The 16,655-nt window shown below is 33.2% G+C and overlaps 1 protein-coding gene across 2 annotated transcripts in view; it reads left to right on the plus strand.

Annotated features, from left to right (window-relative positions):
* The window catches only part of Nha1 (Na[+]/H[+] hydrogen antiporter 1), a 98,208-nt gene extending 83,918 nt beyond the window's left edge, over positions 1–14,290 (plus strand). For both annotated transcript variants that reach the window (XM_089631281.1, XM_089631280.1), the window contains exons 6-13: positions 1,488–1,716; positions 2,529–2,698; positions 5,852–6,066; positions 8,515–8,686; positions 9,222–9,376; positions 10,582–10,746; positions 11,239–11,431; positions 11,689–14,290. In XM_089631281.1, the coding sequence (XP_089487407.1) occupies positions 1,488–1,716; positions 2,529–2,698; positions 5,852–6,066; positions 8,515–8,686; positions 9,222–9,376; positions 10,582–10,746; positions 11,239–11,431; positions 11,689–11,852 (1,463 nt within the window). In that variant the 3' untranslated portion in view covers positions 11,853–14,290. The remainder of the gene's footprint in view (positions 1–1,487; positions 1,717–2,528; positions 2,699–5,851; positions 6,067–8,514; positions 8,687–9,221; positions 9,377–10,581; positions 10,747–11,238; positions 11,432–11,688) is intronic.
* The last annotated feature ends 2,365 nt before the right edge of the window (positions 14,291–16,655 follow it).

Below are 16,655 nucleotides of genomic sequence, written 5' to 3' on the forward strand. Positions count from 1 at the left end.
TTTAAGGGTTAACTTGTCCATCTACGAGTACATACTCACAAGGAAAAAATCATTCAGGAAATTCATTTCAGATATCGTTAACATTTATTAGTAAATTGATTTTAAACACGGTGAGCATATAATTTTGATTATGAAAATTTTTAATTTATCTTTTTAAACTCTTTTGAATATTTTAATCTCACACGCCGGTGTTATGGCATTAAAACATTTGTATTTTTTTATAAACCCTTTATCAAAAAGGCAAAATTAATCTTCCAGTGAGCCGCGTACTCTATTGTGCAGGACTTAAGGGATTAAGCAGATAAATGACAGATTTTCTGATAGTGAAATACTTGATTTAGCTGAAATCAACAATAATCTATTGTAAGTGCTTTAAATTAGTATTGTGGTCTGTTACTCTCAGTGTGCACGATTTTTATGATAACGCAATCATCTACGTAAAGATTAATCCAGTATCACAACTTTCACTCTATCTGTTATAAACATAATATATATTCCGTCTTCCAAATATACTGACTATGTTGGTGATTCTGAATATTTATTTTTTATTATACGTAGAATTTATAAATCGTCATGTAAAATCGATTAAAACACCATCCCATTAAAACCGTTTGGTTAGTACGACTGAACTGTTGATTCACCATGGCAGTCAACGTGAGATGTATATTAAGATTGCCAATTCGTGGAGAATTCCCCAAATCGCAGGGAATTTCTAAGATTTTTCAAGAATATTTATTTTTGCGTGCATAACCTTGTAGTGGGGAAAATGCGGGATTTTAGGCATTTCTCATTGACCTAATAAGCCCTGGACGCAACTATTCGAGACAAAATTGAAGCCCCATTCTGGGCATTTCTTGATATCCAACCTCATTGAAAAATAATATTTACAATAATTATAGAACGCACTATATTTCGTGTACGTTTGTAGCAAATTTTCAAAAAACGTCTATTTTTAAAGCCTGAACGAAAGAGATAATCCGAAAATCCGGAAATAAAACATAAGTGCTAACATAAATAGAATTTTGTTTAATTTTGGAGGTAAACAAACTTGCGGGGAATCTGAGTATCTCTTCATCTCTTTTGTTTTCGGGAGACCCAAAAATTAAAACTTTGAAAATTATTTCAACTATGAAAACTAATTTATGACTTATAAAAAAATGGGCTGAAGTTCCTGATTATATATATGAAAAATCACATTAAAGATTTATTTTTTATATCAAAAAGAGAGTTATCACATATTATATTATTTTATGTTAGCTATGGATAACCGTAGGATTTTCGCATGTTTAATTTAAATAATGGGCTTCTCAAATTTTTGGATTAGGTACTTGTAAGTCCTTTTTTTGGAATACAACAACAATCCCAATTGTTTTAGAAATGATTAGTGTATTTTTACCTACAGTGGCAGTAAGGTGGAAAAAAAACTGAAAATAAATGTAAATATTTTATATGGTAGGTATATTTAATCTGAGTTTTTTTACCTTTAGGTTTCCTGCTATGGGGTGTGATGTACGCCCTCTTGCCGAAGACGGCCGCCCCGGGGGGCGAGCTGTTCACCATCGCTTGGCTGGCGCTCGCCGCTCACTTCGGGGGCATTCTCATGGTGAGGATCACCACCCTACCAGCGCTCATAGGCATGCTGCTCGTCGGCATACTCGTACAAAATGTGGGCTGGGTTAACTTACCCGAAGATGCTCACCTTCCTAAGGAATGCAGGTAGATACCTTTACCAATTGAAATTAGTATTTTATCAGATTCCTCGTAGAGAGCCTCTTCTGCAGGTTTGAAATGTTTGTTATTTACAGTTTTTGAAATCTGATACATTCGTTATCAAACGCTATTCATTAGTTGTTTAGCTTCTCCACTAAGTTAATCAATATTCGTTGAAGTAGGTGCTTGTTTGTACTATGAGCTGTATCTTATTTACGTATGGTGAGTTGTTGCTTTTATACAATCGGCAAGATTCTGAATCCATAATACGATTGGAATTAAAACTGATCGCATATTTATTAGCTTATTGTGCACGCGTCAAGGGCAATATAACTGACTGTCTATATTGAAGTCTCTTGGAAGAAGCATTCAAGCAACTACGCTTCATCTCCACTGAATTCACTGTTTTCAATGTAAACTCAGTAATCGCGCAATTAGCCGACCCGACATGTTTACTGTACCATGGTTGGCAACAACTATCAACTGGAGAAAAGTCTTCACTTATAGATGAGTCTAAACACATTATTGTACACACAACATGTGTTTAAAACGGCATACCTGAAGGCAACCACAAATGTTCAAAGTAAGGCGATACTCATTGTTTCTATGAACCTTCCTCGAAATTGGTATCTCATGTATGATAAGTTTGAAACAAAGCCATATAAATAAACTTTATGACCAGAATAATTGTTACAACTGTGGTGTGCCATGACTTTTTTCTGATAAATTTTCCAGTGCAAGCGCAGCATTTTTAAAAAAGCATTCGTAACCAATCAGCATATTTTATACCAAACATCATCAACTTTGAATTATTCCAGGAAATTTGCATTGGTGATAATTCTAACCCGAGCCGGTCTGGACTTGGATCCTCCTGCCATGAAGAAACTGATCGTGACTGTACTGAAGCTAGGTCTGATTCCTTGGGCCGTGGAGGGCGCAGTGATTGCTGTCATGAGCCACTTTCTCCTTGATTTGCCTTGGATGTGGGGTATGTTGAAAGATATATATTATTTAAGAATAATGTTCTATTATTAAACATCGGGTTACATGCATAATACATATTTGCGAATTTTCTGTCGTTAGTGGATGTTGAGCGGTTTTTGATGGTAAGTACATATGAATTTTATTGTTAGCTTTTCAATGTTTGAGTTGTTAAAATTAGAATACAATTTTTCTGAGGAAATGAGTTATTTTTGGAAACGAATTTGAAATTTTGATTTTTTGGGGGGTGAAAAACTTGAAAAAAAAACTTTGTTTCAAAAGACACATTCCTATTTTAATCGTTTAATTTAGGTATTTGTGTTGGAATCTTTAGTGCATATTTGGGCATTGTTAGTGCCCCATATATCTCACTGCATATTTTACCAGTTTGATGGTGCGTATAATCGGATGTCTAATTATGAGGTTTATTGACGAACTTTTAAATTTTACAATTTATGCAAATGGTTTGAAGACAAGTCTTTTCTTCTTCATAAGCCTTAAAGTATCTCATTTAAAACATAGCCTTCTCAATTTTTTCCTTGGCGGAACATTCCCGACCAGAGATTCTTCAAAAACTAAATAAAAAAGTTTAAAAACTACAAGCCACCTCAGAACAGGAAATCTTAGTGAGGAGAACTGTGAAAAAAAAAATTATACTAATATTATTCTCATAAATTAATATAAGCAATAATTAGTCGCCTGCAATATCAATAAAAATTGAAAATGTTTCCCGAGTAAAAATAAATGCCACAAACGAGAATTGAACCCACGCCTTCTGATGTCCGGTCAGACGCTCTGGGCCACTGAGCCACGTCGACTTATTATTGCTTTTCATAATTTATTATCCTTTGTGCTTTGCATAAAAATCTTGTCTTGTAAACATTAGTTTATAATTAAAAAATAATAATAATATTATTCTTTATATCTGACGACCTCTTTTTAATTTCCTAAAATACAATTTAGTACACCTGCCATATGGCCATTACCCTATATATTCTGTCTTACCTCCCTTGAGGTCTCGCTGATTGTTCCAATACCTACTACTTCATGATTCAATGTTGATACCGCAACATTCGTTAAGAAATTATTCTCCCCTCGTGAAAAATTGTTAAAACTTTCTCCCTTGTGCGTTATTCAATAGGGGAAGACAATTGTCTGGATCAATAGAACCCTTTTCAAGCTACACCACGGGCCTTGAAATTTTAAAGGAATTTCTTTAATTTTTTCTGACAGGAGAATTTGGTCATTTCCATGTCAACCAATTTGAAAATTTCATCAGATTCATTCATACTCAATAATCCGTCTTTAACGCAGTAGATTATATCATGTGACTTCTACGGCAAACGGGTACCGTAAATTATAAGAATAATCATAATACTGAGCCATACAGCAAATTAATCTTAACACAGTTGAAGAAAGCCATCATAAAATTTCATGGTGGCTTAATTTGGTCATTTGTAATCAGCAATGACATTGAGAAATCCTTAGTTGCAGCCAAATCCTCTATCGTCACTTCTCATGTCGTCCATTGCCGCTTTCGTAATATGGTTATATATAATGTATCATTATTTTTTAAATATTCCTTAGAAGCACCCGCTAAACTGCCAAAGCACTTTGTCAGCAGTAAATATATTATTTTGAATATTATTATTTTTTTAATTCTGACAGAAGATTTTGGAAAATTCTAAGCGACCCAACATGAAAATTTCATAATTTTCATTCATATCCAATAATAAGGCTTTAACAAACATATTAGATTATATCATGTGACTTTTACATCAGACTGGTATCGCAAATCATTTGGCTAATATTAATATTGAGCCATACAGTAAACTAATGTTGATACAGTTCATAAAATTAGCAGGTGGCTTAATTTGGTCATGAGTAATCAGTAATGACAATGATATATATCGTCCATTGCCGTTTTCTTGATATCGTTATATAAAAGGTATATACAATTATACCAATTATATAAATTATGTTGCATCCGAAATTGCTTATAAATCACGGCTTCTGATGAACATGAAAATGAACTGTAAGTGATTAAAAACGAAAAAAAATGAAATGTGTTTGTTGAAATTGAGTGATAGTATGTGTAGGAATGAACAAGGTGACGAAACGACCAATCACTTGCCACTGTATTTCTACGAAGGAGCACACAATAGAATCGTAATTAACTAAGTTCCGCCGTAATAACTCGAGATAATTATCGCCACAATAAAACGAACGAGTATTTAAACCATATTAAACACTTCCAAGATAGTCCTAGTATAGATAATTTCATTCTTTTCACTTATCGACGATATTTTGTGCACCAAAAAAAACCAACAGTTTGCTTTCAGTAGTTCAATCCTTCTTCTGTTTTTAAAACAAATACACTTGAATTTGCATTTTTTTTCTTGCTATTGTTCCAATATTCAAATTCTTTTCCAGCAGGGTGATGGTTAGGGATATGTAGGAACTGAACAAATGACATCCCGGTAGGAACCGATCATACTTTTATTTAAAAATTAAACTCCCAGTACCTACCATCAAGCAATTATATTTTTACTAATTAAACTATTGTATGTTTTAACTGCCACCATTGAAATTATTTCAATTACACTCCACACTCACATAAAGTGAACTTTCTCTTAAAATCCTAACTAAATCGGAGCACCACTAAAACTAAAAAAAAATCATCAAGATATTTCTCGTTTAAAAAGACGGTTAATAATATAACTGGCGTAGCAAATCATCCTGTTTTTCCTTTATTCATTCTCTCTTGTTATTCCAAATCTTGTCATGATTTGAGTCAGGTATTATTTAAACCAGTTGAATGTACCTGTCCTAGATATCTTGAGTGCCGCATATTATCCTGATTCTTCATTTCCATCCTTCCGCTCTACATATCGAAATCCACTATTATTGTTGTTTTGGTGGGTACATACTTACTGCTTATAATTCTAAATATTTGTATTCTGCCATGAAACCTTATACTTATCTAAAAACTTGTTGGTTTGGTGTTGAATTTTCTCTTTTTTACGATACCTCAATCCTCACGTATCCACCCCATATTTTAAATTGGTTAAACATCTGTAGAACAGTTCATGGTTCAGTTTATTTTATGTAATATTATATTATATACTATTCCTATCTAAGTGTTACATCTCGTTTGCAGCCTTCCTCCTGGGGTCTGTCATTGCAGCTGTGTCCCCGGCCGTAGTGGTGCCATGTCTCTTCAGGTTGCGAGCTAAAGGATACGGAGTGGCTAAGGGAATCCCAACCCTCGTGTTAGCGGTGGCTGGTATTGACGATGCTACCAGCGTAGCCATCTTCGGTGTCATCAGTAGCATCATGTTCTCGACTTCTTCGCTGACTTACACCATTATTCAGGTAAATACAAACTTTAATTTCAATTGTTCTTATTCATATTTTTCTTTCTCGCGATTTGGGGTATGAAATTAGAGTGAAGGGAGTGGGAAGAGAAAAGAAATCGGGATGAGGATGGTTATGAATTAGGTACCTGGCTATTTATAAATGGTCACTACGCATGGCCATTTCGAGCAACTTTTTTAATCATGAAATTATTTTTTTTATAATTCTACGGAATAGGATGACCAAAATAATAATGCGATTTGGCGAAAACCGCCATGAATATAATCCAAAGACTAAAGCCAATTTGAAAATTCAATCGGTGAGAATCAATGAAGCAATGCCAAGTTTTCATGCGAAGAAGAGATTTTTGATGAAACCAAAACATTAATAATTGAGTATTGCTTTGCAATCTTACTAAAAAACGTGGTGTAAATATTACGCCTCACGTGAGGTTAGAACAGCAAAAACTTGACTTTATTACCATGGCGTTTGTTTGGTTAAAACGGTCTTAAACCAAACTCGAGACCGGCTTTACCACACCAACGTTGAACAGGCATGTAATGATCTAATTAGTAACAGCCTTAGTATAGTAATAATAAATATGGCCTTGAAGTAAAAAAATGTAGTAGGAGAGTATACTAAAGGATTAAATATTCTAAGAAATATGTACGCAGCATTATCCTGTTTTTTTTTTGTTTCGGATGAAATATTTCCAACCTTATTGGAACCTTGGTATGGAAACTAATCAACAATGTTCGACCTTGGGTTTTATCTAGGAAAATTTGACGGCAAACTTGCTATTGAATCAGGCGACCGATCTGCTCCAAACCCCTCTCTTGTTATCCGATGTCTGTCAATGGATAAGGGATAGATTGAAGCCTCAATCAAATATATTTCTAAAATTCTTCTTGACTTACTGGTTTTCCTAAAATAATATTCGGTAACTTTAACCTTTAATGTAACCCGAGAGCTTTCAAATATCTTAATTGTTGCTGTTTTATTTTACATCAAAAAAACTTAAACGTACCTACAATTTACATTCCTACTCTCCCTGGTACAAGATTGTTTTTTTTCCGAATACATACAGGTAGAATAAAAATTCAATAAATATTATTTTAGGTTTACGGACATTGATTCATAAAAAATAATTATTTTTAAAGTTTATTGTTAAATTTTATTTTTATTTTACAAAATATTGTGTTATTGTTGATTTCGAAATATCGCAATACAAGTTTTTTTTTTTTTAATTAATTTTTTTTTAAATTACGTTTTTGATAATGTAGGTGCTTCTTCTCTGCTTGTGTTGCGTGCAATAGGGTATTTTCAATGTTTTTTTTTCTCGGCAAAAAATAAACTAGTGAAAGTATATTTATATTAACAAATAAATTATAAGGTTTTAAATTGTGCCATTTTCTTTTTGCTGCATCATTTGATTGCTCGCATCATGCCGGGCAACGTTGGCGATAGCCGTCTTACCATTTTCTATGTCATAATGACGTTGTAGCCAGTTGGAACCGTTTCGGAATGTGCGGTTTTAGATAGTTTTTAAAATCAATGATTATGAATAAAAATTTTCAGCAAAATCGTCGAGTACTTTTTGGTTCTATAGAGCAAGGCTGCCCAACCCCAGGCCCGCGGGCTACAATGTGGCCCGCGAACGAATTATAAGTGGCCCGCGTGAACCATTTTCAAAAAACCCGCCAATCCGCCAATTTGAAAAAGTGTCGCGGGCCCGCGGTAAAACAAACAATGCAGCTTGCGCGCGGTCACCAGTGTTGCCAACGAAGGCGATTTATCGCTATTTAGAATTCTCTAGAATTATAGAAATTCTCTAACAACCCCCCCCCCCCCCCCCCATGGAAATAGGAACCATCAGGTATTCAGTGGCCCGCCAGTGATTCAAAATCGTCAATTTCGCCCAACTGTTAAAAAGGTTGGGCAGCCTTGCTATAGAGCATACACAAACGAACATTACCTTTTATTTATATAAATATAGATTTGTGGATTATCATTACGAAGATACGGTTGTGTCAAAACCTTTTCATGTAGATTTTTACTCCCCTATATAAATAAAAATGTAAAAGTTCGTTTGTTCAAAATGTTAAATCTCCGCGAGTTCTTAACCGTTTGTTTTGAAATTTTACGCGTCTTTAAATAAACTTTTAATGTATAGATATCACCTGTGATAGGTAAAAACATGCTTTTTTAAAAAGAGCGCCATCTGTTAGACTTAAAAGCAAAACGCGCTTTTTTCTCTATCTGCACAGACAGAGTGAGCCGCAGCAACGCGTGGCGGAGTACAGCCAGTTTTATAAATAAAATGTTAAACCAAAAGCTACAAAAAAGATTTTAATCCACGAAAAAGTCACCTTCTGATTATTTTCGAATAACATGAATAATGTTCCAGTCTTTAGTTAGAGGTTTCTTTTATTTCACAGCGTAACTCCCTGTTTTTAAATATTTCAGGGTCCTGTGTCAATCATTGGTGGAATAGCGTTCGGCATTTTTTGGGGCTACTTGCTGAAATACGTTCCAGAGAAAAATGATCCCTTTGTAGTTCCCTTGAGGGTCCTGTTATTGCTCCTTGGAGGTCTGCTCTCAGTCCTGGGCTCGGAACTCATTGACTACGATGGAGCTGGTGAGATTTATGTTATTAAATACTTACTTAGGAATGAGTTAATAAATATTTATGTTTGACTAAATATGTGATAGAAAACATCTTATTTAAATGTCGTGTGTATGTGAATATCTTACCGATAATATGTAAAAACCATCAATTTTTACCTTTACTTTAACATATTTGTTTTTCTAATTAAATAATAATATTTTCCTTGCTAGAAAGAGTACAGTATTTTTCAACCCATTGGGAGTATACAATAATCCCTAAGCCATACAGCGTAATATCCACGGCGAAAGAAGCTATGCTAATACTTACTTAGTTTAGCTTAGCTTGAATCAGAATGAGTCTTTTTCATTATTTTATACACTCTTGTGGTGGAAATGGAAGTATGAAAAAGACTCAACTATGTTAGTACTAGCATAGCTTCCTTCGCGGTGGATATCGCGCATAAACAACGTGTAATGTATGGACTACGGCATAGGATAAATCATTTTCAAACTAATATTATTTTCAACCTCAAATTACATACTAAGAAAAATATAATTTCTTACAGGTCCATTGGCAGTAATCACTGCAGCTTTTGTGGCATGTATGCATTGGTCCAATCAGGGCTGGGATGTGGAAGACAACCCAGTCGCCACCGCATTTGAGATCTTCTGGATGATCTTTGAACCTATTCTATTCGGAATCACCGGAGCTGGTGTCAAGGTAAATCACTAAATATTATTTGGCGTTTCTTCTGTCTGCGAAAATTTGTTTGTACTTTCAAGATGTTGGCCGTGTTGTATATATTGTATATATTGTATGTGTTGTATGTATTCCGCCAGAGTACGCATAAGCGTCGAAACTTCCATGAGTTGCCGAATTTAAATAATCAATATTATGGTACCTAAAAGACTGAAGAATGTTTGAAAAAGAATTGCCATTTACATGGTTTAAATGTGGTTTATAATTAAGTAGGTAGGAATTAAATTACCTACTAACAAATGGTAATAAGAGAAAATTAGAGACATACTTTTTGGAAGTGACTTATACTGTTCATGGAACTACTAGTTTGTTGAATCTTATAATGTAACGTTTCCCGCGCTTGAAGATTATCATGTACAATAAAAGATATAAATTTGTTTTAGACGACTTTAATTTTAATTGTACTCTACCGGTTTCGGAAGCACCATTCCTTCGTCAGGAGAATATTATAACTTTTGATAGTTTTAATATTCTCCTGACGAAGTAAGGGTGCTTCCGAAACCGGTAGAGTACGATTAAAATTAAAGTGGTCTAAAACAAATTTATATTTTTTATTATAAATTATGACGAGCTACAAAGTAAATACTATTTACAAATATATATTATTATGTACGTTTGACATGTGGTTATCCCACCCTAAGCCTAAGGTAGGAACAATTGTATAAAAGAAAATCGAAACCTTACACATAGTCAAGTTTATGCACATATTATAACTGAATTATTCCTAATCTAATAACTTTCATGCTAATACCGCATTAGAATCCCAAATGCCCGGAGCCAGTGAAATTATGGCATCCCCAATTTGACTATTTTGATATGTTGTAGGAATTGAGGAGTTGAAGAAGATGAAAAGGGGATAGGTTGGGAAGCACCTGACTATTCAGTTGGTGACTTGGTTACAAAACACAGCTAAAATCATTTTTCATCAGTGCAATACTGATAGTACCTACAGCTCCAGAACGAGGTGCAATATACAGATAATAGATAATAATTCTCAGATAGATATCAGATATTGATTTCAATAAATTTTATAGTAGATAACCACCTGGTACGCGAAAATTCAAACCCCGGTGGAGCCAAAATATTTTTGTACTGTGTTTTCTAAGATTTTTTATAGGATTAATAAAAACAATTTATTATTTATGATTTTAATTTTATGTTTTCAGATTAATGAGCTCGATGGCAATGTTGTTGGAATCGGAGTTGGTTGCCTGGTTGCTGGAGCCATCATCAGGATTTTGACGACAGCTGCCATAGGATTCGGGAGCAACTTGAACACCAAGGAGAAGTTCTTTGTAGGCCTGTCATGGATGGCGAAGGCTACTGTGCAGGTAAATAAAAACAAAAGTTTTATTATAAACATCAATACACTGCTTGGCATCATCATTCTAAAGTCAAAATATTTTTTTTATATTGAATACGATACAACTATTTTACAAACATAATGGTGATATTTTTTTTATAACTATATCCCCTATCAATTTAACTAAAAGTTTTACAGTTTTTTTCTGAATTGGCTTTGCTGATTCTCTCAATATGCTGACTTAAAAGTGGACAAGCTTAAATTTCAATTATAGTGTAAACCCTATGGCGTTCTTGCGGTTTTATGGTGCATATTTCTAATCATTTTCAATGGGTGCTAACGTCGCCATTTGAAATTGAAAATGTTTATTGAAATAAAATTGCTCATTTAAAAATGTTAGGTACATTTGAAACCATATTGGCATTACCTAGAATGGCATTTTGTGCGATCCTCGTCTTGGATAAATGTATATTTTTATTATCATACTTCTTATTATCATTATTTATTCTCCTGTCAACAGGCCGCTCTGGGACCAATTGCTTTGGATGCGGTAAAAAATGGCGACAACAAGGAAGATATCAAATATGCGGAAGATGTTCTTACCATGTGCATCCTGTCAATTGTAGTGACAGCTCCGTTGGGAGCCATTTTAATTTCAATCTCTGGACCCAAACTCTTGACGAAGACAAAGAAACCGCCGCAAGTAGCGGAAGGTAAGTTACAAAATTATGTTTTCTTAGCGAGAATTTAGGATACGCATCAAAATAACATCAACAAAACTACCCATCATAACCAATAAATGCTCATTGCCTAAATTCATAAAATTTGAGCCCAAATTGTTAATGTGGAAAACATCTCATTTATGAATCTTAAAACCAAATATTTAGAAATGATCAACTTACCGTTTGGTCTACTTTGCATGATTGTACAGTAAAAATTATTCAATAAACTTGTTTTTCTTCAACTTAAGGTTGGCGTCGATCACATCGTCCTTCAATCAGGGACATTTCCATCATCGACGAAGAAGAAGAAAAGGAAAACTCGGATGATACTGATGCTGATGCTGAGCTCGGAGATTCTTCTGTTCCAACCAATACCACGGCATCTATCACCAATTTAGGAAACGTGGCGTGAAGTCTTCAACTTTGTGAGAACCGTTAAAAGAAAAGACTTAAAACAGACCATTTTCCGAAGCAAGCCTTCGTAAATATTTTGGAAAAGTTACGTTAAAATGCTATTTTTACATGGCATGCCTACAATTGTGAGATATTAATTATATACGGCCTTCGAAGAGATAAGTGTAGACGGAGATAGTTATCACGATTCTGCCGATTTTTAAAACGATTTTAATAGGAATGGTGCTATAGGTAGTGAAAGTTATGAGGGATATAATATAAGCTAGGTTAGGTTTGGTAGTCCGTGGGTGTCCAACCATTGGGTTAATTGTATCAAACTAAAGGAAGATGAATAATGACTTAAGCTACGTATGAAGTACACTCACACATACATGAATTCGATGAAGAATTTGTATTATTTTCAATCATTAAAACAGAAGAATGACATTAAACGAGTGGGTATTTGAACTTTATGTTGAAAAAATAATGCATCGATGTTTGATGAAATTGGTTCAAATACTCAGTGAATACTTAAAGTGGTCATGAGTAAAAAAATATTCTAAATTTATACTTTGTGTACATTATCACAGCAAGGATTTCTCACAAATTTACGTGATGACTTTACATAGTTCGATTGCAATCCAGGGCCGCGAGTTGCGGATTGGACACGCCTGGGTTAGTCTTTAAGTGTTAGTGAAATTAATAGAATATTTTATTTATTTCTTAGAAAAAAATGAGTGGGGTAGGAAAGAACAACTACTTATTGTACATAAATGAATAAATTCCTACTTAACACAAATTTTGAAAATTATCTTTCGATATACATTACTTTCAAATTAATGTTTTTTTTAATATTTAATCGTTGAAGACAATAGTAGCGACTCTCAAACGAAAATACAAAACAGAAAAATCAGAGAAAGATTCGGCTGCATCTAGAAATCGAACCCAGGATCTCTGGAGAGTCGGGGCTTTGCTCGCAAAGCTGGGGTTGGATTGAATCCCTAGTTGTGACCGAATCTATTTCTGATTTTTCTGTTTCAAATTTTCATTTGAGAGTGGCTAATATTGTCTTGAAGAATTAAATATTATAACATGAGGTTTTGGTTAAGTTATTACAAAAAAATATATTATAATTCTTTGTGGAATAATACCAAAAAAAAATTCCACGCTTCCCTTTATTTGACTTTGACTTTGATGGATTTGGAAAAAAAAGGTAATTGAAAAATGAAAAAAATTATATCGCAAAATATATTAGTACCTTGATATTATGTTTGGTAATAATATTATTACGCATTATTTATCTCTTAGATAATTTATTGTATTATTTTTTGATTGGCAAACGATTATTGCTACTTCAGTATTCAGTATTGTTAGTATAAATATATAGTTTAATCTAATTAATTTCTTTTTAATTAATAGAAATATTATTATATATAAGATCATATTTCGGAACCCGAGGTTTGAGAGCAGTATAATAATAATATAATGTTATATTATTTGATAGAATGTGAACCTATTGAAAACCCGGAGACGATCATAATATATTAATTCTAATATTCCTCATATTGAGATAATAAACTTTGAAAATTAATGCTTTGTATTTTTAGTGTAGTGCCATAATGTTAAAAAGATCGAGTTAGTCGATCATTGAAATGTACCTAAATATTAACTTATTTCGTGTTATAATAGAATCTTTTTTTCTTCTTGACTTTATAAATTTGTTATAAATATTAGGTTTAGATTAAAGTATGTTTAAAAAAATACAGTTTACTGTTTAGTTTTTACAATTTTTTTAGAGGTCAGCTTTCCCTACTCTTTTATATGTAGAAAAGCTCTACAACACAGCGATGAAAGAGTAAAAAAAATATTGAAATATTGTTCTTTAGGAGTTGAGCCTTAAATCACCGCCATCTTTATTTACAGCCTTGCTGTAGAGAGAGTAAAGAGACCTATCTACCGAATAAGAACAATATTCCAGCCTCGATTTTTAAAATCTAAATAGAAAATGTTGGTGAATCTAACTGTTAAGACTGTAAATATATATACATAAATATTTAATTTTCAAATTACAAAATAATTAACAAATTACATTTCGATGTTTTATAAAAAAAATTGGTGACAGAAAAATATTATAACTCTGTTATAATCGTAAATAACGTAAAATTAATGGTTTCGTTCATTCGCGTGAACTCTAAAATCGATACTAAACTCATAGAACAAACAGTCCTACAAAGTCCGATAAAAGGTCTCTTGCATTTCAGTGCATTTCTTACAGCGCGGCTTGTGAAATTAAGATGGCGGTGATTGAATTCGTTCCTTTTAAACTAAGGGTTGCCATTAAATAACCCCGAAGCTGATTATTTATTTATTTAAATATAACATTAATTCTGAAATTGATTCTATAAATTAATTCCTTAGATTTGTCCAATGAAACAGTATTTACAGTGAAATATACTGGTTGAGATCATTTATGTAAATAAATAAAATTAAATATATTATGAAAATATTGTGCACTTCTATTCTTTTCATTTCCTTATTCTTACTATTCATGACCACTCTATAAAGCAGGATTGACTTCTTGTGTGACATTCAATTTAAATAAACATTTTGTTGGTAAGTAAGTACAGGTAAGCATTTCACTTTAGTAGAATTCGGGTCAATAATTGTTGATAAACTTCACCATACGAAGTGCCAACAATAATTATTGTGAGATCCATCGTCCTCCGAAAGGCTAATTTTGTAACAATGCACCTCATACTCATAATAGTGCTTAGTTAATTTTCATGTTCTGTAAAGGTCCTTTTCAAGTTATGTTATTACGTCACTATTTGCCAGTAAGTTGTTTCACAAAACTGAAATAATAACAAAACTTGAAAATAAACCCTGAAATTTTAAGAATTTTTCAAATTCCGTGAAACAACCCGCCCTAAGAGTAAGGTAAGAACAATATATCATTAAAGTTTGCGGACAATTTCCGTAAGTTAAGGAGTTTCTTGTTGTGGAAGAAAGTCATTTTTTTTAATAATCACGGGATAGTCGAAACGTGTTCCTCTATTATCACGCGATTAACAGAGGAAGATTCGGTAGTTTCCGGTCGTTCAGCGTTGGAGTTCGAATTAGAGGAAAAAACTATTTTTTTACGCTTCGTATCTCATTTATAAATATAATATATCAATGAGGATTAGGGTGTCCCAAAAAAATTAAAGTTGTTATTTTTAAACGCATACCCTCTAATTTTGTTTTAATAATGACAAAACACTTATAATTTTTTTTCGTTTACTTTGGACAACTGCAACCCGTGCCGACTTGCATCGAAAGATGTCAGTACTTGTACATTAAGACGCCAGCGAGCAAACGTGTTGATGAGCTTGTAGTAACTTGCTATTTTGTTAGTAAACGAAAATCACTCGTTCAGGCAAGATGTTGTTAGATTTACCCACTTCTAAAAAAATTATATTGTTAATAGGAGTCGTAAAACACCAAATATCGGGTTCTAAACTGCCATCTAATGGACAAGTTCTTGAAGTTTTGTTGTACAATATCCGGAAAGTGAATTTAACTGTCAATATATACCAAATATAGCTATAGTTGGTATTAAAAGCTGTGTTTGAAGTAAAAATCAGTCAAGTGACTACAAGCCCTGACATACCTACCACTCTTCAAAAAGTTTCGAGATAACTGTAAAAATGTTGATCCCGATAAAATTCAGTGCTACAGAGAAAATCTCACATTGCACCTAACCGCTTCCGAAATCGATGATTTGCTTGACTTTTACCATACTGCACTGACAACAAAAATACTTGGAGATGACTATTGAGAGTTTTTAGAGCTCTGTGTGATAGTTTTAGGAGGAGATACAGCGAGAAAATTTAAGATTCGGCCTCCAGGTGCTCGATGGATGGCAAAAGCGCTTTATTCCTTGAAAATATCATTAATTTGTGCGCAATTTAAAATTACCGGTAAGGATAAGGCGGCACTTTTAGACGTTTGCCTGTTCATAGTAACATCCTATGTCAAACCATAGTTACAATGTATTATAGTAGTTAAAGCACCTTACCAGGACTTTTGCTTTTTGAAATCGATGAAGGCTTAAGAAAAAATTGATGAAAACATCTCAATGGCAGCTTTATTTCTGTTCAGTAAGCAGTTATGGTATTTGACCGATGAAGGATCTATTTTATTGCTGTTTGACGACGCTGTGGATTCAACAACTAAAATAAAAATGCTCGAAATATCAACAAAAAAAAATTTATCAACCCATGACAAACGTTACATCCCATCGAAGGAAGATCTTGATGGTAAATTGTATGGTAAGTTTATTAAGTAGTTTAAATTATGTTTTGTATTGAGGTTTTTGTTCATATCATAATTTAGTGACTTTTGTTTCAGAGAAAAATATTTACGACTTCATTTCAGTCAAGAGCAAGTATTTGTTTGATCGTCTGAAAACAGATGCCAGTTTTCTTAACGAATTCCCTACGATGTGGTCAAATAATGCTTCGTATCAAGAAGTCAGAAAGAAGGTGTCGCCGCTGAGGGTAGTGAATGATACAGCTGAAAGAACTGTTAAGTTTATGCAAGATTTTCATGGCTTAATCTCACGGTCGAAGAGGAACAAAAATAATTTTTGTTACGATACGTTCAGGAACACCGGAAGATTTATCCTGACTGTAAAAAACAAACGATGAAAAAAAATTTTAATCAATAAACCATTTTTAAATATAAAATACTACATAATTGAACATTTGTGCATTTTTAAATTTTATTTATCCGACAAAAATGAAAGTTGAAAATTCTTCCATATTAACTCTGTACCATATGT

This window comes from Hesperophylax consimilis, chromosome 4 (genome assembly GCF_061612785.1).
Source record: "Hesperophylax consimilis isolate HC1 chromosome 4, BYU_Hcon_1.0, whole genome shotgun sequence".
NCBI classification, from domain to species: domain Eukaryota; kingdom Metazoa; phylum Arthropoda; class Insecta; order Trichoptera; family Limnephilidae; genus Hesperophylax; species Hesperophylax consimilis.